The sequence below is a fragment of the Melitaea cinxia genome, chromosome 7, assembly GCF_905220565.1.
Source record: "Melitaea cinxia chromosome 7, ilMelCinx1.1, whole genome shotgun sequence".
Taxonomy (NCBI): domain Eukaryota; kingdom Metazoa; phylum Arthropoda; class Insecta; order Lepidoptera; family Nymphalidae; genus Melitaea; species Melitaea cinxia.
In genome coordinates, this window is record NC_059400.1 from 10,032,087 (window position 1) to 10,058,258 (window position 26,172).

The following is a 26,172-nucleotide window of genomic DNA, read 5'->3' on the forward strand; positions in this document are numbered from 1 at the left end:
GTGATAGTAATTATTTTAGCTTACATTTAATGAATAACATTTTTAATGTTAACGCAAGAGTAACATGAAAGTTGCAATTTAACAATGCTAGCATTTTTAAGTATACTATTCCAAAGGATTTGTAAGGAAAATCTTTAAGCTTTAAATTTTAAATTGTAAATAATTCTGTCGTCGTTGTTAACTCGATATTCAAAAAAATTTAATTTGCGGAACGACTTCTCTCCGTTTCGTGGAAAATAATTGTACCAACGACACTTAGTAATGGTTTGAATGGGTTTCACAGTTTCGTTTAACGATATTCGTTTTATGTATTTAAATGGGTTTTATTTGTACATTTTCACACTAAAACGAAGTTTAAAAAGGGATTTTTATAGTTACTCCATTGTATTATTTTAAATAAGTATAAGTTTTTCGATGGAACATTGATTTTTTTTTTTCAAATTGATCTTATACAGTAGGTAGTTAAAATAAGCAAAATATATTTGCGTGTGGCAAGAGATGTCTTAGGGGAAACGAAAGGGAAAAGGAAGATAGAGAAGGATACGTGGTGGTGGAAGTACATACGATTTTGAAAGAAAAGAAGAATGCTTTCAAAGAATGGAAAAGAGTGGAAGATGGAAATGACAGAGAAAAGAAAATAAAAAGATCAGATTACCAAAACATTAAAAAGAAGGCTAAGAAAGCAGTCGCTATCGCAAGGGCCAAGGCTCAAGATAAGTTGTATCATTTTTTAGAGAGCCCACAAGGTCAAAAAAATCTTTTTAGAATATCAAGAGAGAGAGAGATGAATGCAAGAGATGTAAACCATATGAAATGTATAAAAGACGAAGCGGGGAAGATTTTGACGGACGATGAGGAAATAAAAGAACGCTGGAAGAGATACTTTAATAACTTGATGAATGAAGAAAATGAATGGAGCGGAGTGTTAGAAAATGTACGAAGTAATGAAGGAATGGTGAAAGAGGTAAGTATAGAGGAAGTGAAGATGGCAGTGCAGAGTATGAAGAACGGAAAAGCAGTTGGGCCAGATGGTATACCAGCGGAAGTATGGAAGTTTTTGAAGGCGGATGGATGGAAGTGGCTGACTTTATTTTTCAATAAGTTGCTGCAAGAAGAGGTCATACCCGAGGAATGGTGCTACAGTTCACTGGTGCCCATTTTTAAAAATAAAGGTGACATACAGGACTGCAGCAGCTGTCGGGGAATAAAGCTCATGTCACATAGCATGAAGATATGGGAGAAAGTGATAGCGCGACGAATGAGAGAAGAATGTGAGGTCACACAGAACCAATTTGGATTTATGCCAGGCCGGGGAACTACGGACGCCATATTTGCACTCCGCCAACTCTGCGAAAAATATCGACTCGCACAAAAAGACCTACATATGGTGTTCGTAGATCTACAAAAGGCATACGACAGGGTCCCCCGTAAGGTTCTGTGGTGGGCTATGAAAGGGAAAGGAGTGCCAGAGAAGTATGTACGACTTGTTCAGGCGATGTATGATAGAGCTAGCACCCACGTCCGGTCCGAAGCCGGGGTAACTGGCAAGTTCAGTGTGGCTGTAGGTTTGCACCAGGGGTCGGCTTTAAGCCCGTATCTATTCCTCCTGGTAATGGATGTTCTAACATCAGATATACAGGAGGAAGCACCCTGGTGTATGCTGTTTGCTGACGACGTTGTTCTTGTCGGAGATAATGTCCTTGAGGTACAGAGCAGACTGGAAAAATGGCAGGAAAGACTGGAGGGCGCGGGATTGAGGATAAGTAGGTCTAAAACCGAGCACTTGTTCTGCGATTTCAGCGGTTCGTCCGGTTTTTCCCATATTGCCTTGGATGGTGTATCCCTACCAGTCTGCTCCGACTTCCGCTACCTTGGGTCATTAATACAAAATGACGGCAACATAGACCGTGACGTGAAAAATAGAATAAATGCGGGATGGATGAAATGGCGACAGGTCTCTGGTACAGCTTGTGATCCACGAATGCCCCTTAAACTTAAGGGGAAAATCTATAAAACGATCATAAGACCTGTCGTAATGTATGGATCGGAATGTTGGGCAACAAAAGTGACGGATGAAAGAAGAGTGCACGCAGCCGAGATGAGAATGCTAAGATGGATGTGTGGAGTAACGAGGAAAGATCGGATTAGAAATGAGTATATAAGGGGAAGTTTGAAAGTAGCACCCGTGACAGAGAAAATGAGGAGCAATAGGTTAGCGTGGTATGGGCATGTAATGAGGAGGGATGACCGCTATGTCGGTAAAAGAATGTTAGGGATGAATGTCGAAGGACGAAGAGCGATCGGCAGACCGAAAAAGCGATGGATGGATTGTGTGAGTGAGGATATGAGAAAGAAAGGAGTAAGCACTGAAGTGACGAATAATAGAGAGGAATGGAAGAGGAAAACACGTTGTGCCGACCCTACATAAGTGGGATAAGGGCAGGAAGATGATGATGAAAATATATTTGCTGTAGGTATACGAAGAATTTAAAACGTATTAAAATTACATATCAGGGAACAATTAACATTAAAGTCGAAATAAAAATAGGAAATAAAAACAGGAAGCCATTAATCTGAATGAATGAATGAAAAATAGAAGAGTGACTATTATATTGCAGTTTTGAAAATAAAATTTTCACAATCTGTCCTTTTTTAAAAAAATGGCAGTTGTATAATGAAATATACTATACAGCCAAAAATTAAAAAATAAATAAAGGAGTATAATTTTTTAATGCAGTAAAATTTGTGTATTCTTTTATTTTTATGTATTAATTTTTTTAGTATTAATTAAGACAAAGAAGACATATACGTTATAATGAACTACTATATACACGTACTGTCACAAAATTCAGCATAAATTTTATGTACTTTGACTTGTACCTCGATTACGCGATACGACAACCCGCCGTGTTAATTTTAACTATTATTAGGTACCTACTAGGTACCTGTCGTATCATCCTATTACTGTGATGTGCCGAAGCTACAAAAATTTATTTATTTCAGATGTTTGTCAAGACTTCTGTGACAACGGTGGCGAATGTGTAAAGGACGCCCGAGGTGAACCATCGTGTCGCTGCGCTGGCTCGTTCACTGGTCGCCATTGCAGAGACAAAAGCGAATTCGCCTACATTGCTAGTGGTGTTGCGGGCGGAGTGATCTTCATCATATTCCTTGTTCTTCTTGTATGGATGATTTGTGCAAGGTTTGTCTTTAGAGAATTAAAATATTGTTTATCTGCAATTACAAGAAAAAAAGAAGCAAATATCCGTTTTTTAATTTTTAACTATTGCAGATAAATTAAATCATGTAATTTTTATTGTAAATAAATCACCCAAATACATTTAAAATTTCATTTGTAATATAGGTCGACAAAGAAGAGAGAACCAAAGAAAACACTAACACCAGCTATAGACCAAAACGGATCTCAAGTCAACTTCTACTACGGAGCACACACGCCGTATGCGGAATCTATTGCGCCGTCACATCACTCCACTTACGCACATTATTATGACGATGAAGAAGACGGCTGGGAGATGCCTAACTTCTACAACGAAACATACATGAAGGAGAGTTTGCATAATGGCATGAATGGGAAAATGAATAGCTTAGCACGATCGAACGCTAGCATATACGGAACGAAAGAGGATCTGTACGACAGATTAAAGAGACATGCGTATCCTGGTAAGAAAGGTTGGTATTTGGAGCACTTAGATTAGTGCGCACTTTCGTTTATTTACGCAGCATTACACGTGTCATTGCTTTTTAGAATTATTTTCTTATAATTCCTTTCTTGTTTTTCAAATGAAACACAAATAGACTTATTTAGTTTAATTTAAAAAAATTGTCTCATTATATGTGTACTGTATATATTGCACTGACTTTGTAAAGATATTAAAAATGACGTACTCTCACTTTCTCTTGTAGATGAAGGCATTAAAACCCAGCAATGGGGAGTACATATACTGACCATTACACTATTTACTATTTGTACAGTAGATATATACGTAAACTTTGTTAACATGTTATTCCGAACACTTAAAAACACTTTGCATGACGATATAGCAATGATGCAATATAAATACGTTTGTCTCGTTTCAGATAAGAGTGACAGCGACAGTGAGGGTCAATAAACATATCGAAGGACTGCGTTTTGTCGTATTCTGGTCAAACTATACAATACTATGTCGTGTTAGTTTCAACTCTCGGTGTCTTGTTATGCAATTAAAATTAGAACTTTTTTATGACTTATTTTTATCGGTCATGTTGCCGGGAGATATTTTATAGTAACTTTGTACTCTGCTAGCTTTATTATTAGTTTTATTTTGAAGTATTAACACACTCACTGTTTTATGGCCCCACCAAACCTAATATTTGTAATCATAATTCACTTTAGGTGCTGAAGCAAAAATCTTAAAACGACAATATTTTTGGCTATTTGATTATTTAACTGGAAACAGTGAATGTGTTGATGTTCTGATATTATGATCAACGAATGTGAAATGCTCAAATATTTTAGGCAAAAGCCATATCGAAAAACAGGTCTATTATTTGACTTTTATAATAATAATACGATGACAATCTCATGCAATTATAGCTATTACAACGAAGTGTAAATATACTTTATAATATTTTTGTATATTTATAGTAGACCTCAAAAACGGTGTTTAGTTGTAATATTATTTCTATTATAGGTAAGCTATGTACTTTGCGTGAGCAATGATCAAATCATAAATGTTGTGTTGATATTTTAAGTTGTATTATAAACCGGACTGTATTTTATAACAATACATTATGTAAAAAAGTGTGTGGGTGTATATTAAGAGAGAATGTATAGAATGTTTTATATAAAATGAATGTAATTTGATAAGCTATATAATACGGGAACATAATAAGTTTATTATTTAAAATAATTCTTTCAATTTACAAACTTAATGAAATCGATAATATAAATAACCATTGAATTATAATAATTATTATAATACTCATTGATTTCGTGCGTGGTTTGTAGGTACCCCATCACAATTATTACCACATTAGTGATTACTTGAACGATAATATTTTACAAAGAAATAAATTAACATTATATATAGATTAAAATCCGTTTTATTTTAATAAAAATATTCAGAATATCCTAATACCTTATAATAACTTAATTAATCATCCATTAAAAATTCTAAGAGTTTCTTAAAGTTGATTTCTTCGTAAATACTCCATGATCATAATAAAACTGATAGCAATATTTTTATATCACAAATGGAAATTAGTTTTCAATATTGTTGTAATAGGAAATGGGAGTTATTTTTTACATGCACAGCCCGGAGTTCACGCCATTTTTGGCGCTAACTTGTAGAGCCTATGTCCAGCAGTGGAATGAAGTGAAGATGGTGTTGTATTGTTACGACGCGTGACGGAATCACAGCGTGTCCGCGACGACTCGTAACGGACCTTGACGATGCGGTTTGCTTTTATTTGTTGAAAGAGATAAAATAGATAAAGAAACCTGACTGAACGTCTCTATTCAGTTTTAAACAACAATCAACATTCAAGGTGAGAAAGTAGATACTATAATTTTGTACTGAAAAAAACTAACTTCAATTTAAATTAGAATCTTCAGTTAGATCCCCGAAGAGAGCGAAAAAAGTAGTTTCTCAGTCAATAAAATAATTCTTCATTATGGATGTAGTGTTTTGTAGTGCTTGTGTAAGTACGCTAGTGAAAATACAGTTATTGTTGAGAGCGCCACCAGTAGCGACGATACCGCGGCGATACGACGACGTTACGCGCGCACAATGCCACTCGTCACATCGCCGCGATAACATCGCCGTGTGGAGACACGTTCATAGAGAGTATATAGAAATACTTGGCACAATAATATATATATACAATAATATCGCCGCGATTCTCTCAGTCGTGGAAACAACGATTTACACAGCAATATATGTTGATATTTATAAACCTAAATAACAGATTTTATTTATACTGAAAACTACTGCAAGTTTACGCGTCCAGATACAGCTTTGCTACTTAACCAGGAGTTTACAATAAAAATAAAAGAATTTTTAAAATTGGTTTCTATAAAAATATTGCTAGCGTCAGTATATTATTATTTTATTTACTTTTAATTCATTCAGAAGTTACACAATTCTACAAAATTAATGGGAAACTTTCTGCTTCCAGAATATAATTGTTACTGCATTCAGCCTGTAACATCCCACTGCTGGGCATGGGCATCTTTTTTCATCTATAAGAAGGATTCGAGCTTAATCCACAATATGATAACAATCGGGACCGATGGCTAAACGTGCTCTCCGAGGCACATTGGGATGGCCGACAAAAGCAGACATCCAAACCGGAAAGCAATATTTGTATAAATACAAATATCCATCCCGCACGGGAATCGAACACGCAACCTTCAATGTTTTAGGCGACTACTCGCACCAGTACACCAGAGCGGTTGTTAGAATACTATATTCTGCTGTCGTTAAGCAAGATTATTTTATCGTAGAGTCGTGCCATAATATTGATAAAGACTTCATATCCTATCTATACCTACATATCCACGCATAAATCATTGCATCATGAACTGTATGTTTTTTTTATAATGTTATTATGCTGATATCACACAGATGTCTCATAATAAAGGTCAATATTATTTGTACCGTATTTTAACAACGTTTAAATATAATATATTACTTTTCAACAAAAATCACTTCAACTGTGAGGGAAAAGATTTATTCCGACAGGAATTTCCTTTGCTAATTGACTTAACAGACTCTTTCAAAACGTACAGGTTTTTCTCAAGATTTTTAGTTAACTTTACTGTCCAAAGTGATATGAATTAATAGGTCTAAAATTTAAATTAAAATATTTTTAATCAACCTGTTATGATCTAGTAGTACTTCCTAACCTTGTTTTGTTCCCATAAATCTTAAAAAACTTTTTTTTTGTAAGTAACCCTCCTCTGACAAGTACATCTTAAAGTCCTTACCTTACCGTACCTTAGTAAGCTATTAAATATATGGTTAATTTATGGTTAATACGCGTTAACCATGGGCGTATTTACCCTAGGGCCAAAAGGGCTATGACCCGGGCGCCATTTTATTAAGGGCGGCGCATGCCGAGCATACGTATTTTCTAAGAATGTGAAATTTATGAATTTATAGAAAGGGTGGCCTAAAAAAAGTTTAGGAGATCGACGAAGGTGACATTATGTGACGATGGGCACATTTTGTGACATTATATTTCAAAATATAATAATCTAATTGTATAATACAAACCACATACCTCGCTTCGCTTCAGTCTATAATATATCTAGAGATATCTAGAGAGTTAGTGAGAAGGATCAGAGCCTAATACACCACGCTGATTGGTAGATATATTAACGATCACTATCAAGTGTACATGATAACAACTGGAACTGACAGCTTAACGTGCTCTTCGAGGCACGGTGGGGAGACTCACAAGGACAAACAACCAGACAGGAAATAAATATATAAATACAAATATCCACTCCGAGCGGGCATCGAACCCGCGACCGTCGGTTACACCAGAGCGATCGTACCTCATACCTATTAACGATTAGCTTTAAAAATTAAAGTTGTAATTGTTTTATTGGAGATTTGCACGAAAATTTACACTCGTTGTACCCAACAAGTACATAAAATTTCATACTTGCTTATGTTTGATATTGAATATTTGTGATGTCACACTAGGTGGAGGGGTCTTATAAATGTAAACAACTTTGACAAGGACGGCGGAGAGCTAAAAAGTCGTGAAATTAGTGTGACGTAATTCTCTAAGAGTCAATGTGAAGTCATTTATATTTAAACAGGGGCAATTAATCGTACAATCATAAAATAAAAAATATTTTGATATTTATTTTAAAACACCGATAATTTAAAAACTGATTATTCATTATGATTTAAGTATTTCAAACATAAAGTAGATAGTGGCAAAATATAAATTAGTAGGTACATACCTATGTATAATTTATCTTCTTTTATCACTAATCTGTCATTATTGCTAATATTTAATTTTATTATTAGTTACTTGCAAAACAATTACAGATTATTTAATAACTTATTGATCCAACATAAAAATGTAAATTGAAGAAACCATACTTCAATTTTTTTAGGCCATATCAACTGACTGCTCTCAGGCTTCAAGTCGTGTCCTCCTCACAGGAAGTTATTTCTAGTGTTATTGTTTGTTTTTTTAAAGTCCTGCTAGACGTGAAATTGAATAAAACAATATGAAAATTACCTTACATATTTATTGATCTAATGAAATATGTATAAAAGAAAAAATATAACATCTGATTTAACAACTTAACTAAAATTGATAATGTTTACTTATAATTATAATATGGATTTAATGTAGATTATTTTTTCATATATCTATTTCTTTTACTTAGCATGCTTCTTATAAAACTCCTTCATGTATTTGACTAAGATTTCTACTTCTTCAATGGTGACCGCATTGTACGTCGACGCACGTATTCCACCAACATCTCTATAATAACGAAAATATTTTGAGAACATAATCTTATATACACAGACATATATATACAATGTCAGATGTCATACAGTGCCTTAAAAATTAAATATCTATGACTATTTTAGTCTAATAATAATTATACCTACCTATAGAGCAATATTCACAAATTAAGCTTAATTTTCCAATTTCAATTTAAAATATTGTTATAGTACAGATATAAGACATATCTAAATAAAATATAGACTAATAATTTCTGCGTAAATAAAAATACTTATATGAAACTTCTAATAAGTAAGAAAACGTTACTAATTAGCAAACGAAAAAAAAAAAAACAACTTAAATTCCATCGACAAGTAATAAGACGTAGGCAGACGAAAAAAGAGTCAAATAAATAAACGTTATAAAAGATTACTCAAAAATTAGTCAAAACATCTCAATCAAATTTTATAGGACCAATACACACATACTATACAAGCATCAGCTTTGGATTAAAACAAGAATCATCAAAATCGGTATATCAGTAAAAAAATCTGAATTCTGAAAAGATTTGTTTTTTGTTATTGATATTATGTTTACGAGTTACAGGATATCGACATGAAAATATCTCAGCTTTTTCTTTTTTTTTTTTATCTGACATCTTTATACAAATAAAAATAATTCGCCGAAATGTATGTAAGTACGTTTAAAACATCCGAATGTCTGTACCAAGTTGAATTTGTTTTTCTTCGGTATTGTCAAGACAAGATTTTTAAATTTAATGACGATAAAGATATGGCGGTATAATGCTCTCCAGGTTAGCTAGGTATTCAATATATTTAGAAACAATATTATTAAAACAATGTTACTAAGAAATTCTCACCTGTGTCCTTTAAGCTGAATGAGATTTAAAGCTTCAGCGCCTTTCAAAAACTCTTTCTCAAGAGCCTCATCAGCATTACCAATTCTAAACGGAATGTTCATTCTACTCCTAGCGTTCTTTGCAACTGGCGCATAGTAAAATCCGTTTGATTGTTCTATTACGTCGTAAATTAGTGAAGATTTCTTGGTTGCCAATTCGGCCATTTTGTCTAAGCCACCCTGTCTTTCGATCCATTGTAGAACTCTTCCCATTACTAGGATCCTGAAATTATGTCTTTTCTGTAATGCATGGTGTTAGCAACACACTATAACTCTCTAGATGATACCAAATCAAGAAAATGATGTATTTTATGGTAGTCACGTTTAAAATTTAAAATGTTTCTTACTGTTTCAAACTTTCAATACTACATATATTTTAATAGGCTTCAAGATTCTTTTGCTGTACTTTAAATTTCTGGGATTAGATATACCTATATTAGATTATTAAAATTAACCTTTGTTCACGTTAATAATAATCATATCAATTTGTATTTCCTAAAATATACATACATATTTGAAAACAGTTCTCTGGAAATTGCCGGTATAAAGCCAACGATTGCATTACATGCTGCTTCGCAATATTTTTTTTTTCTAATAATATAAAAGTAATAATAAAATAAATAAATACATACGCAAACATAGGTGGTGTATTGAGTATAGAATCAGCTTTAGCGGTAACAGTCCAATCAAGAATTGAAGGACAAATCGGAAGTGCTTGGTTAAGGAGGTCTTCTCTAACGATAACAAGAGCAACTCCAGCAGTTCCGATGTTCTTTTGGGCCCCGCCGTAGATAACTCCGAACTAAATGTATGTATAAATGTATTTATCAGTGATGTTTTAACATCTCAAATAAGTAGAGAAAGATTTAGACGTTTTACTAAACAACATTATTTCAAAAAATATAAACTTCTATTTTTTGATGGCAAGAATTTATTGTAGGCCTCCAAGGAGACTGGGATTTACTCTCGCAAAATAAAAAATAGCAAGCGCTTATACTTAAACCTCTATCTATATATATAAGTGAATGTTTGTCTCTATGTCCTCTATATAATCTTCAACTATGCATTTGATCATGTCATGGTCTTCAGCAAAGTGTTGTGCATGAGCCCACAAACGTTTTGAGTTGGTAAGACCAAAAAAAATTAAAAAAGCGTGGCAACGCGCGCAGGGTACAGCTAGTATTTTTATAAAAATGCATTAATATGCTATAAAATACACACTTTTATACAGAATACGCATAAAACTATAAATTCTATATATCAATTGAAGTATTTTTTTTTAATATTAATATAGTCGTAGTAAAAAGAATGAATTAAAAAAATATTATGTTGGACGTCAACGTTTTGAATGTACAGGCGAAAGCAAAATAAGGAGAGAAGTACTTAACAAAATAAGCCGTTTTTTAACCGACTTCCAAAAAAGGAGGAGGTTCTCAATTCGACTGTATTTTTTTTTTTTTTTTTTTTTTTATGTATGTTACATCAGAACTTTTGCCCGTGTGGACCGATTTCGACAAATTTTGTTTTAATTGAAAGGTGGTGTGTGCCAATTGGTCCCATTTAAATTTATTTGAGATCTAACAACTACTTTTCGAGTTATATCTAATAATGTGTTTTTACTTGACGCTTTTTTCGTCGACCTACGTTGTATTATACCGCGTAACTTTCTACTGGATGTACCGATTTTGATAATTCATTTTTTGTTGGAAAGGGGATATCCCTAGTTTAGTACTGTGATAAGGAAACTAGGATCTGAAGATGGGATCCCAGAGGAATCGAGGGAAACTCTCGAAAATCCGTAATAACTTTTTACTGGGTGTACCGATTTTGATAATTTTTAATTTAATCGAAAGCTGATGTTTATCATGTGGTCACATATAAATTTTATCGAGATCTGATAACTACTTTTTGAGTAATCTTTAATAACGCGTAGTTGCTTGACCATTTTTTCGTCGATCTACGTTGTATTACTTGTCGATGTAATTGAAGTCGGTTTTTTTTTTCGTTTGCGTGCAAACACAATTATTAATTATGTCAAGAAATTATTAACTTAAAAGTCTATTGAACATGAAGGCTGAAAAATTCTTCAATTCAAAAATTTGACAGTAAACATTTGCACGTCTTCAAGGTGGCTTTGCTTTATTTTATGTATAGTGTTAGTGTCTGTTTTTTTCGATAACTACTAATTAATCAAACTCTTATGACAGCAACTATAATTATGGTAGATGGCTCTGTACGCTATTTTTATTTTAATTTTCAATCTTAAATATTAGCAATAATAGGTATTTTTTTTAGAATGGAAACCATTCTAAATTTAAAATAAAGAAGTTATCGTTTGCCTAAAAGGACGCTGTGCTTCATTCTCCCAAAATTAGAAGTACGGGAAGAGCTTACTCTTGAGCCTCTTTATTTTTTAATGTCAGGTAAATAATACTACTTTTAAGCAGTGTTGTGTTCCTTTTGGCGAATAAGTTGACCTGAGCTCTTGGGGTAAATTGGTGTAATTTTAATTGTAGTGTGTTTGGTAATTTCTGGTGTTGCAGGCACCTATATATATGGGCATATGGGCATCAGGTGAGCCGTACGCTTGTTTGCCGACCTAGTTATATAAAAAAATATTTTTTTAGTGAAATATTAACAAAAAACAGTAATATTAAAATCCTTACCTTGGACACGTCAATTTTCTTAGACATAAAGTTTGAAGACATGTCGGCAACTAAAGGTACGCCTTTTGTATCTGGTATAAAATCGAATTCAACACCTGAAAATAACACTTCAAGTTAGTTTAATATGTTGACAGAATATATAATTGTGTACTTTATTTCATGATATTTTTTTTACATTCACAATCTGCTTCAGATAAATCATATCGAGATGTGTGAACAGCTAACAAACAACGTTACTTGACAGACTGATTGTTTAAATTGAAACCATATGTACGAATAAATATATATTTTACTTGGAAAATGAAGAAAGTTATCTTTTTCATTGAAACGTATTATTGTGTATATTACACAATTTCTAAATTTGTAAAAGAATTACATAGATTATAAAGATGTTTGGACTTAGTGACGCTGTATTTCATGCAAAATATTGCTAATTTTGCACTAAACCACAAGTCAATATATTATTTTCAAAAATAATACTCACTTAAAACTATTATTTTGTAAAATGACGATTTGCAGGTGCTTTTCAAAGCCTATTTGAATAAAGTTTTAATTTTGATGTTGATTATATTTAACTAGCTATCCGTTCTGGCTTGGCACTGGTAGTAAAGCTTACTATGCTTGCATTTCTTTGAAGTATGTTTTGGTGTTGACCATATTGGCCTTACAGCGCCACCAAAGGCCCGGGTACTGCCACCCAGCCATAAAAACATGAAATACGTTCGTCCTAAAAATCCACATAGGACTATCTCGAAAGAAACCTCTACATGCCCAGACGTAAGCCAGCCAGTACCTTGTCTTAGCCATTGAAAATAGTATATGTATATCTGTAAGTGTGATCCCTACATAAAAAACACTAGCCCAGCTGATGCTATCATCGGGTTCGGTCTATAAATGCATAAAAATTCTCTGTCTTGTCTGTAAGTTTTTAATATCCCTGTAGATACAGATCTCTGCTAGAAGAAGGTTAAAATTTGTCGTGCTTTTTCAAAAGTCGTAGTCGTTTGAGGAGGATAGAATCGATCCTACAGTCACAATGTACGTCGACATTACGTAGGTACATACCACGGTGAAGCCCTCACCATGCGTAAAAACCTGATTTCAATTACCTGTAGGAGGGGTTATGTGTAAGCGGGCTTACATTGGGCAAATTACGGATTTCCATAGATCCTAATGGGTCATGGATGTTTTTCACTGTCGCAGTTTTTTTTTTGTGATAACTTATAATATATTTTTAATGATAAGAAAACATCTGCATAGATGATATATAGAGATGTTTTACAGGAATATTTTTAAGAGAATTAAGTTCTAATTTCGAAATATTGTCTATTCTAATCTCTTGTATCGTTGTTTTACATTGGCTTTTGACTGCGTTTGTTTTTTGTCTGTAAAGGATAACATTTACGAACAAAAAAACAAAAGAGAACAACAAAAACTCAAATCTCTATTATTTAATGACTAACAAAATATTTTATCAATATTTACACTGTTGTTTTTGATAAATTTTATTTTAATTATACATTATCGTAAAACCGCGCTCACACGACGTCGATAACTGATAGACATAATCTAATAAATGATGAACATTTTTATTATATTATTCAATTTACAAAAATTATAAAATGTTATAAAAAAATATTTTATAAACTTAATAGCTTTCCGGCCACGGCTTTGGCCGCATGAATTTCAAGATGTTGGCTATACTAATTCCTATTAAAAAAATCTAATTTTTTCCTCTTTTATACTATTGATTTGGAAATAGAGGCAACAAAACAAACAGAAATTTTTTACTTGTACTTAGATAAGAGAAAAACTTATACGTAGGTAAACTATAAATAAAATATTATTTAATCTTAATTTAAATACACCAACAAACTTAATTAGCACTTTCAATGTATTCCGGAGAGAAAAAGTTTCAACTACCCACTTATATTAAGTTAAGGGTGATGTTATTCCCCGAAGCTGTTTACCGCAGTGTTAGAAGATTTTTAAAGTTAAAGAGCTATTCACGTTGTAAAACACGATCGATCAGAAATCATTGTGATACGAACACAGTGAAGGAAATTAGCGGATCACACAAAACTGTGTGGTTTTAGAATAATGTTACAAATTTCTGAAATTCATGTATATGTACATTTTTTATAGTTTTTTTACTTCCCTCAGAAGCTCTCAACAAATCATCATGACACCATTACATCATAATTGAATCAGCATTATATATAGTAAGTCTATTTTGAATGCAATCATTATGAACTTCTTGATCGACATGACATGACGACTGCAGAATTTATAAATAAATATATATATATATATATATATATATATATACAAATAAATAAAATTAGAGTGTCTGTTTGTAATATTAAAATAACCGCTTTTTACTAAATGCATATGGATGTATACACGGTAGATACCTATACAAGAGGCCGCAATCGTCGGCCGCTGGAGTCTCCCGCCATTGCTGGAGTTTGGGGTGGATGAGTCGGCTAACCGGCTCTGCGACACATTTACCGCTGTCTGCAGAGCGGCCATGCCGCGCGCGAAGCGTCTACCCCAACGGCGGGCGCTCTACTGGTGGTCGGCTGAGATAGCCGGTCTCCGGGCCGCCTGCAACGGGGCCAGGAGGCAATATACTCGGAGCAGGCGGAGACGCCCCCAGGACGTGGACAGGGACGACAGGCTGCGCAGGATCTACGTGGAGAAAAGGAAGATCCTGCAGCAGGCCATATGCCGAGCCAAGGAGGAGGCCTGGCTGGAGTTAGTTGGGGGTCTAGAGAGAGACCCCTGGGGCCGACCGTATAATTGGGCGCGGAACAAGCTCCGCGCCCAGTCGGCCCCCATCAGCGAAACCCTCCAGCCGGAGCAACTGGGAAGGATCGTCGGGGAACTCTTTCCCGACGAACCCGAGGGTTTCATGCCCCCCAGGATGGCTCGGCAGACGCCGGACGAGGAGGAGAGTGTTCCGCCACCCGTTACAGAGGCTGAAATGGAGGCAGCTCTGTCCCGCCTTCAGAGTAAGAAGAGGGCGCCGGGTCTAGACGGGGTGCACGGGAGAGTACTTGGGATCGCTCTCGGGCACCTCGGCGATAGCCTCCGGGAACTGTTTGACCGCTGCCTGCGGTCTGGCCAGTTCCCGGGGGTCTGGAAGGAGGGTCGGCTTTGCCTACTTCCTAAGGCAGGGCGGACCCCGGACTCGGCTTCGTCGGTGCGACCGGTGGTGTTGCTGAACGAAGCTGGGAAACTCTTGGAGAGAATAGTGGCTTCCCGGCTCGTTCAGCACCTGGAGGAAGGCTCGGGACCCGGACTCTCGGAATCCCAATTCGGGTTTCGAGCGCGCCGGTCGACCATCGACGCCCTCAAACGCCTACGGGCGGTGACGGGTGAAGCGGAACACAAGAGGGAGGTGGTGCTCGTGGTGTCGTTGGACATCGCGAACGCCTTCAACAGCCTCCCGCATGCAGTGATTCGGGAGGCACTCAAATTCTTCGGAGTACCCCCGTATCTAGGGAGGCTGCTGGAGGCGTACCTCTCCGATCGCAAAGTAGGCCTCGAAAATCGGTCGGGGTCCGTGGAGTGGCGGCGGGTCGGCTGCGGTGTCCCACAGGGATCGGTGCTGGGCCCGATCCTGTGGGACATCGGATACGACTGGGTCCTGCGAGGCCGTCTCCTCCCCGGGATGGGTGTCATTTGCTACGCGGATGACACTCTCGTTTACTCCCGGGGACGAGACTATAAGGAGGCGGCGACTCTGTGGGCTGAGGCTGGACTCGATCTCGTGATCAGCCGCATAAAGAGTTTGGGGCTTCGTGTCAGAATTGAAAAGACCGAAGCCCTCCTCTTTCGCGGGACCGGACGCAAGGGACCCCCACCGGGGGCTACCCTGCAGATCGGAGAGGGGAGGGTCCGGATGAGCTCCGAAATGAAATATTTGGGGCTCATCCTTGACGGAGGGTGGACCTTCAGTCCACACTTCGCTATGGTGGGACCGAAGGTCGTGAAGGTGGCGAGTGCACTGGGTAGACTCCTCCCGAACCTCGGAGGACCCAGCGCCGCCTGCAGGCAGCTATATTCCGGAGTCTGCCGGAGTATGGCGACGTACGGTGCCCCGGTTTGGGCGGATCGCCTCACTGCGAAGAATAAGGCCGCACTGCGGTCGGCGTAGAAGATCATCGCGGTGAGGGTGATTCGGGGGTATCGTACGGTATCGTGGGCTGCAGCTACTGCTCTAGCTGGCGACCCCCCGTGGGAGCTCGTGGCGGAGGTCCTTGCCGAGACCTACTCATACGTCTCGGGTAGGAGGGCTCTCGGTGAGAACCTCACGTTGGATGGGATCCTACGGGTGCGCCGGATGGGGCAAGAAGCATTAATGCGGAGGTGGGGGGAGGACCTGGTGGAGCAGCCGTATGGCACACGCGTAACGGCTGCCTTGCGCCCGGTCCTTGAGCGGTGGATGCGCCGTAAGCGCAAACCCCTCACCTTCCGTCTGACGCAGGTTCTCACCGGGCACGGCTGCTTTGGTGAATACTTGTGTCGAACGGCCCAAAGGGAGCCGACGACTGAATGTCACGATTGTGGCGCGGCGGTGGACTCTGCCCAGCACACCCTCGAGGTGTGCCCGAGATGGGCGGCGCTACGTCGCGATCTGACGACAGTCCTCGGAGGGGACTTGTCACTGCCGAGCGTTATCACCGCGATGCTCGGTGACGACGAGTCCTGGAAGGCGATGGTCTCCTTCTGCGAGACAGTAATGTCCCAGAAGGAGAACGACGAGCGGATGAGAGAGGGGGCCGCCGACGAGGCCTCCGTCCGCAGGCGACGAACGGGGGTGCGTAGGAGGCGCTACTTAATGCGTCTCCAGTAACGCCCCTGTGCCCATGTCGGGCCGGGATGGGAACCCGGTCCTGCTAGACATGGCGTCGTCGGGATTGTTCAGAGGTGAGCCGGACAGTCCCATGGAGGAGAAGTCTGGTCTTTTCGCCGAGGCCAGCCTGTCGCTGGAGGGATCCTGTTGCCTGCAGTTCCGGGACCCTCCAATTAAAGCGGCTGAAGGCTCCCGCAGGGGTTTTGGTCGGTAGTGCACCCCCAAGTGCTAAGCCGACATACGGTCTAGGAATGCCTACCCGGGCATCCTGGATTTCACCCGTAAATGGGTTACCCTGCGATATCAAAAAAAAAAAAAAAAAAAAGATACCTATACAAAATAAATAAACTACAATTTTTGTCTGTCTGTCTGTTTGTTACAGCTAATCTCTGAAACGGCTGGGCCGATTTTTCAATCGCAAATAGAATATTATAGCGGAGTGGGCAGCGAAAACAACTATTTAACAACAGGTTTCTGAAATAGCCTTTATCTTTTACATTGATTCTATTTATTATCTTCTTAACGACCACATCTATACTTACCGTGAATAGTCTCATTTGTACAAATGTGTACGTATGAGGCGTTAGGGTCGAGTTTCCATGTAGATTGGTCAGGTATGCCTTCATAACGGTCTGTAGGTGGCAATACTAAGTTAACTTTTCCGTATTTCTTTGCTTCCTTTGCTGCTTTTGCAGACCACGCACCTTAAAATAGTATTTTAATGAATTATGTGTTTTAAAAGCTATAAGAAATATTGAAGTGTTTCATTTCGTGTATAATTACAGTTATTATAGTTCTCACGTTATATACGAGTATAAGGAAAACATGCGAAATATACAAAAAAAAAATTATACTTATTACTAGACTACTATTTTAATATAAATAAGGCAACTTCAAGTTAAATGACGAGATAGAGAAGTAAATCAAAAACTTTTCCTTCTCAGCCGGTAACAATATTGAAAATATACATTATTATTTATGTTCTTTATTACGAGTTCTAATAGTTTGCCTTGTTTTTATATGTTTAAATAATTTTAAATTCAATGACCTACATAATATAAATCATTAATATTACAAACTGCAATAAATTATCATCATTGAATCACACTTCATTTTACATTAGACATAGGTAATTAATATATCTAAAATAAATGTTATAAGATGTATCATACATTTCCTAGATATAGAAATATACTTATTATTACAGTACAGTACTTAGTACTAGTACTCGTAGCTAGCTGGATTGTGACATGTACTTCCGTTTTTGTTGTAATGAACAGCTTTCGGAAATATTCAACTACTCTTTTCATATATTTAATGCCTAAAAATATTAAAAAAAATCTTCAACAACATTAACTTTTTATATTTTTAGCCGCTTTGAAGATTATTATTGGATCAGAAACCTATATTTTTACGTATATTTTTAGATAGTCTCTCAATAGATCAACCTTATTTAATAAGTCCAAATAATAATGTGATCTTTGGCTTACCGGTGGTCCACTTACCGTACAAGATTCCGACTAAAGAAAAGATATTCCGGCATAGCTTAGTATTAATAATAATTACCTGTCACTACATAGTCCGCCGACCCAGTTCTAGATATCAAGTTTAACGGCACTGCTGCAAATTGACCTTGACCACCGCCCGATAAGAAAAGAATTTTATAATTGTCTGGGACATTTCTGAAATAAAACATTATTGAATAATAACAATAATAAAAAAACTGGTTGTCTGTAAAGTCGGTTTGCGGGCGATAGTTTTACGCGATAACGTCATAAAGAAACAGTAAAAAAAAATTGCATACTTTTATAAATTGAATTGAATTATTATCACTGAATTATTTCGAGCTGCTAGCTGATGTCACGCGAGAAGAGAGAGAAGCCAAAGCTTGGGCCAATCGTCTCCTATCGCTTGCTACGCGGTCTCGCTTACACGCACAGGCGGAACGTGACACTTTTTCGTGCGTGCACCGTGCAGCCGGTGTTCATCGATTTATAAGACGTTACCACGTCAAAAATAATCTAAAATAAAATCTATTAAATATGAAAATGTAAACAATTTTCGAAGCTTGTTACGTGAAAATTGACTAGTACAGGAGTTACTAGTACCCCAATATTAAGTAAGGTAAGGTGGGGTACAGTGTTACAAAAAAAATAAACTAGAATATAGTGTCAAAAATATTGTATTAATCAGCATATTTTTGGCAAGGAAATAAACTTTAACAATCTCTCTTTAATTAAAATAACTCAAACATTAACATTATTAGCAACTACTTAATTTAAATTGCACATTAATTAAATCAGTCGATTGTAACACTTAGCCCCGTATCTGTGGTAGTCTGTTACAGGGTCAGGGGCTCAATGTTACAACATTTAAAAAAGTAATAGAAAAACTAACAATAAAAGAAATGGTTCTAACAAATATTAAATTTCTTTAAAATATCCTTTGGGAACTTATAGACATCTGTCTGACATGCTTTGCATTTGCTGCTTTTCGAAGACTCACGCCACTTTCGAAGACTCACGCCACTTTCGAAGACTCAGGCCACTTTCAACCATCATAATCGCTTCTGCCCTATCTTTTTCACTATGAAGACCGTAATCCGTCTTCCTCTTACGATTTCGCACTATTTTCTTTTAATACCTTGAAATAGTATAAAAATGTTAATTGTTACAGTGTCACACAGTGCCCGTAACACAGTGCCCCAGAGAGGTAAACCAAATAAAAAAATTCGTAGCGTATTTTAGGTTATGTTTACAACAAACTACTTACAAGTAATTTTTAGCTAAATATACATTAAATAAAAGAAAATTACTATCACTTACCTAAATACAATACCTCCGGAAAGAAATTAAAAACTTTGAAATTATTTTTTCATCGTTTTATCACATAAAAACCTTTTTTGTTTATTATTTTTTAAATACGGTACAAACTGCCGCGATGACAATTGTTTAAAGATGGCTGCTTGTGAGCTTGATAAACGTCTATACCAGCATCATAAAAGTAAAGGACAGGGACGGAGATATGTGCATTGTAACATTGTACCCCGTGTAACACTGTACCCCACCTTACTACCCGATAGATGGGATGAAGCTGCCTGAACGATTGTTAAGAGCCATTTCACAATTTTACGCTCTGCAAGTTTAGGTAAATTTGGTCGCATCGCGCGAGTCGTACGAGCCGCGCGATCTTTGTGCTAGTACGTATAGTGTGACAACCAAAAGACCATCGTGATCATTTTCTGATGTATAATAAAAATTATAAATATGGTATAAAATGTTTTTTACATAATTAATTTGTTAAAAATTTCAAGTATGTTATATAACAACAGTCAATAAATTTAAAATAAAATTAAAAAAATCAATTTTATGAAACAATTTTTTTAAATTGATTTAGTTTTTTCAGTTTACGAATGAATCTAATATTTACGATATGAATAAAAAAGCATTTAATGACATCGACACCGACAAACATATTAATTAACAAATAACAAGACAAACAGATTGAAATGCCTATTTTTATTGATAGTGTGAGAAAAGAAAATTAAATTATACATTTGTTTACAGAAATTATCATTAATCATCAATTATCATCATACATATTACGAATTAATCATCATTAATTATCATCATACATATTACGAAAATGACTGTAAAATAATATTTTACAGTCATTTTCGTAATATGTTTATTTTATTTATATTTTATTATGAAAGTATCAAATGCGTTTTATCCGCTATAGCAACAGGCGCTTGGCGCGTGTGAGCGAAAGAGACGGCTGCGCAGAATTTGGCGTGGACCTTACCTCTAAGAGCGCTAGCGCTCGACTGATTTACCGGGCTTGATGCGTGGCAATATATACTATCTTTTTATTATTTAATATAAAATGCATTAAAAATAATTACATCTTTTAATTATTTTTTTTTTGTATTCCTTAATGATGTAAGTTTACTTTGATGAAGATAGTTCGTTAAAATTTCTTAGTTTTCTAAGAGAAATATCGCTTTTAAAATTGTACTTATTTGGAAAATATTCGTAACTTTAAATTTTTTTTATCGTTTAATAGAGATACAAATGGAATAAAAATCTATGATAGTGGACAACAAGATTATATTCCACATATTATGATATATTTTTAAAATGGTTTCAACGTAGAGGTTATTGAAAAGTAGGACTTCAAAGTATACATTGCGACCGTTTACCCAGGGAGGAGGCTGATGAAAAGGTTAATAATTTTATACACATAATATAAATCAAAATTCTGATCTGACTATGGACTACAACAAAGGTTGCTCTATTATATTTCAAGAATATAAATTACATTATTGCATCCAACACTGAGATTAACGACGTCAAAATATTACAATTTCGCGGATTGTTACCGATTTTTGTGAAATGGCTCTTAAACTAATTGGTAGTGACCAGATACCTATTATTTATGAATAAATTGCATGTACCAAGTGGTTACATAGTTGATTGAATTCTGTTTTTAATTATAAATAATAATTTCAAAACGCATTATAAGTCTTAAGCAATAAATATGATACGAGTATAATCAGTATAATATATCACAATTCTCTAAGCGACGTGTTGTGGCTGTACTCGTCGCTGTGATCACGGATGTCACAGCCGTCGCATCGTTCGCTGAGTTCAAGGCGTTATTTTTCGTATTCTCTAAGCTCTGTTATCTCGCCGACGATCTCTCGGCTGCGTGAGCGCACGGCTGTTCGCAAGGCTGTTTTTGAGGGATGGGCGGAGCCGTATTTGCACTATCGATATATTTTTGTCTCGTAAATATTGACTATTTCTTTGTGATAACAATTATGTTATAAGCATTTTTGAATACACAGTTGTATTTATGAATCATTTGAGTATATTTGCTTAAAAATAATAGTAAATTGCCGACAAACAGGTAAAAATGTTTCTAGTAAATGTGGTCTTTGCATATTAAATTGACACTTAATAAAAAAGTTAGCTCTACGTCAAATCGAAAAATGACACTTATTAAAATCGACGTCAAATCTAAAATAGAGTTGAGTAAACAAAAACAAACAAAACATGTGAAACACATTAAACTTAGTCATAAGAAATAAAATAAAATAAAATCGAATGTTAGAAAGTCAAGTGCCACACTTGTATACACTTTAAATTGGATATGGGGCCGATTCGAGCGACCCACGAAAACCACTTAAAATATATACTCTACTGTTATATAAATTAATTTAAAAAATGATAGTTTCTAATCGAATAATTTCTTCATTCAAAGCTTCTTAAAGAAACTAACATAGGTACATAAGACTGATGAAATCATAGAACAAAAAATATATATATACTATCGCTAAAGAAAATACAAAATTATTTTAAAGTAAATTAAAACTTAAACTCGTTCTCTTCAAAACTTGAGCTTACAAAATAATAATTAAAATCAAATATTCTGTCTTTAATATTTGTTATATGAATAATTATAATATTTAAAATCGAAATAAGTAGTGTTTCGGAATTCGGCCTATTTTCGTTTAGTTAACGAGGTACGATTTCATTGACTTTGGGGTATTGGACAGCTGAATAAAGTGACGAAAAGTAAAGAAGATTGCGTGCAGCGTGCGGCCAGAGCGCGTGAATGCAAAAGAGACGATCTTATGCTTTGGTTGGTTATGTTTTAAGATTAAATGAATGTTATTTGATAAAATAAAAAAATAAAATAAAAAACAGATATATTCAAGAAAATATCTGTTTTATAATATTTGTGTTTACAGACAAATGAAAAAAAAACCGACTTCAATTACATCGACAAGTAATATAACGTAGATCGACGAAAAAATAGTCAAGTAACTACGCGTTATCAAAGATTACTCAAAAAGTAGTTATCAGATCTCGATAAAATTTATATGTGACCACCGGATAAACATCAGCTTTCGATTAAATTAAAAATTATCAAAATCGGTACACCCAGTAAAAAGTTATTACGGATTTTCGAGAGTTTCCCTCGATTTCTCTGGAATCCCATCATCAGATCCTGGTTTCCTTCACGGTACCAAACTAGGGATATTCCCTTTCTAACAAAAAAAGAATTATCAAAATCGGTACATCCAGTGGAAAGTTATGCGGTATAATACAACGTAGGTCGACGAAAAAAGCGTCAAGTTAAGTAGTTGTTAGATCTCAAATAAATTTAAATGGGACCAATTGACACACACCACCTTTCGATTAAAACAAAATTTGTCGAAATCGGTCTACCCGGTCAAAAGTTCTGATGTAACATACATAAAAAAAATACAGTCGAATTGAGCACCTCCTCCTTTTTTGGAAGTCGGTTAAAAAAATAGGTGTTTTGCAAGTACCTACGTTCGACGGGACAGCAAAAATCAATCAGGTATAAAATCTTCATCGCATTCGTTACACAGGCCTACAAAAAAGGTGCTCTCGTCCTTTATTATTTAAATAAATTAAATTCTTGACAAACTTTATTTTTAACTATTTATATTTTTTGTTTTTAATTTAGATTTAGTCAAAAGAAACTACGACGTTTGCTAGCTATCTACTTCATTAAATAATAATAAATCAAATATAGAATTTTAAATTTAATAAATATCTTTTCAAAAAAAATCTTTTAAAAAAATTTGACTAATTAACAAGTATCAACTGGATTTTATGTGATTAACCAATCCCAAACCACAACATCAATATAGCGGCTATCCATCTGTCCGCCACGATAATTGTAATTTTAATAGATAATTAAAATGTATATTTGATATAATTTCTCAGTTTTCCAATTTACAAATATAGTTAAATAAGCATATATAAATTACAAAAAACGTATGGCTGATTGTCACCCCGGGAACTTGAAGTGTTTTTTACCTGTGTCAGGAATGTCTTGACCCCTGGCATTTCTCATTTTTTCTTAAGAGTATTAAAAAAAATCTACTGGTTCATTTATTACAATGTGTTACACATTTAGAATAACTTAGGTTAAATTAAATAAGTTATATAAAAACAATTAAAAAAAATTATATAAACAAACCAGTACTTAATACGTGAAACTAGTTGCTGAAGTCAAGATCAGTATGCAGTACCTATTTCAAACTTTAAACGTGTTTTTGTATTACGTTTACGAGCACCAAACATTTTATCTTAACTTACGAATTAATTAATACAAAAATTTGATTTACTTACAATAATCTTCTCACGACACTTTGAACATCTTTATTCAGCTTCAAATATGTTCCAGAACGGTGACTTGTCTCCAATAAGCTAATTCCCGTTCCATCGAAGTCATTTAATTCATTTTTTAATATGTCGTACACCTAAAAGTCATTGACATTATAAGACCTTGAATTTCAATCTAAAGTTATACCAATAACTGTATTACAATGATATCAACTTACTTCTTCTGGTAGTTTAGCCGGTCCAGCACCAAAGTTAAGGATTTTAGGCATGACTTTAAAATAATGATTGTAAAATAAACGACACAAGTTCACTGCACAAGTTATCACAAACAACTGGTGTTCGCTTGAATGGTCTGGCGCAGTAAGATATTTTGCTATATAAAGACGTTTCGACCAATTAATGATATCGTACATACCTATCGCACTTATTACATTTCAATAATACGTCATTTCATCAGCAAAATATAAAATGTTATAATTATCCATTATCATTTCATTTGATTTAAAACTAATAGGGTACTGTTTTTGTGATTACGTGTGAAAACAGAAAAGTATCAGCTACCTTAGTTTTATTTAATGAATTTAGAGATTTTTTTTTTATTAAAACTTTTCATTTTAAGTACACAAACGATTGCACTATCATGAATAGACAATTTTTAATGAAATAATTGTTACGAAACAATTTTGAATTTAGCTCACAAATACATTTCGAAGTCATTGATGTTTAAAAAGAATAGCTAACCTTTGCGATAATCTATATATACAAAGATTTCCATATATATTGACTCATCACGAGAACTCTGGAACCATAAGGCGTAGAGGTTTGAAATTTGGTAAGAATATTCTTTTTGCCGAGTAGAGGTTAGCTAAGAACGGATTTTAAGAAATTCCACCCACAAGAGGAAGTTGCGGGGGCGTTAACAATGGAAAATTCCCGTTTTTATACTATAGCTCCTATCGACTCCAAATTTGGTAGGAATCTTCTATATGCGATGTAGAACTCATCAATATGCGGATTTCATGATAACTCATCCCCAATAAGGATTGCGGGAGTGGGTTAACAATAAAAAAATTTAATGTATGTAATTCCGAAACTACTAAAACAATTTTTATCAATTTTTGTGAGATGATTTGTGATGGTTCTAGGTGCTATCTTCATTTCCCGAGATAAAATCTTTTGCTTTCGGACAGAATTTTCTCAAATTCTTTCCCTTAGTTCTTTGGGGAATGTGAGGAACGGGGTGTAAAGTTCCTCACCCACCATCAAAAAGCGAGGATCCTCCGACCAGGCGGGTGTTGTGTCTGGTGGGCAATGTTTTGCTTTCGCACAGAATTTCTTCGAATTCTTTCCCTTACCACTTTGGGTAGTGTGAGGATCAGGATGTGAAGTTCCTATATCTCTAATATTTTCGCAAAGTATTTTAATAATAACGTTAAAAATATATTAAGTACATGTCAAGTACTGTTACTTGATAAAAATATTTTTATAATAAAAATAACATATTATATAGTAATCAATTCGGTTTTCAGCCAAAAAAAAGTACTACACAACTTTTATCAATATTTTCAAATTCTGTAAATAAACACTTGAACGATAGAAAGCACATTTTAGTAATATTTATAGATTTTATGCAAAGCATTTGATACTCTACAACATAACATTCTTCTTGAAAAATTAGAAAATAACGGAATCAGGGGCCCACTTCTAAATTGGTGTAATAATTATCTTTCAAATAGAACATATCGCGTTAAAATTACTGACACTCTCAGTGACGAAATACAAGTAACAGAAGGAACTGCACAGGGTTCAGTTTTAGTACCCCTTCATTACCTCACATATGTTAACGATCTTAAAAACGTTGTAAAAACCTGTGAAATGTATCAATATGCGGATGATACATGTCTTTTGTCGGCCCATCATGATATAAAACAAGCAATAAAAAAACTTGAATATGATTTTAGCCATAGATTGGCCTAGGCCACTATAGACTTTTTTCTCTATTTAATACTAGTATTAAATAGAGAAAAAACAAAAGCCATCTATATAAGCTCAACGCAAAATAGATTATCTGGAGACATACAAATCA

The 26,172-nt window shown here is 35.3% G+C and overlaps 2 protein-coding genes across 2 annotated transcripts in view; one reads left to right on the forward strand and one right to left on the reverse strand.

Annotated features, from left to right (window-relative positions):
- Nucleotides 1–5,091, forward strand: part of LOC123655337 (sushi, von Willebrand factor type A, EGF and pentraxin domain-containing protein 1) — a 44,089-nt gene extending 38,998 nt beyond the window's left edge. The window contains exons 33-35 of the mRNA XM_045591149.1: nt 3,004–3,202; nt 3,365–3,690; nt 4,099–5,091. Coding sequence (XP_045447105.1) covers nt 3,004–3,202; nt 3,365–3,690; nt 4,099–4,130 — 557 coding nt within the window. The 3' untranslated portion in view covers nt 4,131–5,091. The remainder of the gene's footprint in view (nt 1–3,003; nt 3,203–3,364; nt 3,691–4,098) is intronic.
- Nucleotides 5,092–8,254: 3,163 nt separating this feature from the next.
- LOC123655339 (probable phosphoserine aminotransferase) lies at nt 8,255–24,428 on the reverse strand. The gene is made up of 8 exons (XM_045591150.1): nt 24,305–24,428; nt 24,093–24,223; nt 18,487–18,602; nt 17,463–17,624; nt 12,060–12,154; nt 10,026–10,195; nt 9,356–9,616; nt 8,255–8,511 (listed from the first exon to the last, which is right to left on the reverse strand). The coding sequence occupies exons 1-8, from the start codon at nt 24,353–24,355 to the stop codon at nt 8,406–8,408; spliced, it is 1,092 nt and encodes a 363-aa protein (XP_045447106.1). The 5' UTR covers nt 24,356–24,428; the 3' UTR covers nt 8,255–8,405.
- Nucleotides 24,429–26,172: the final 1,744 nt, after the last annotated feature.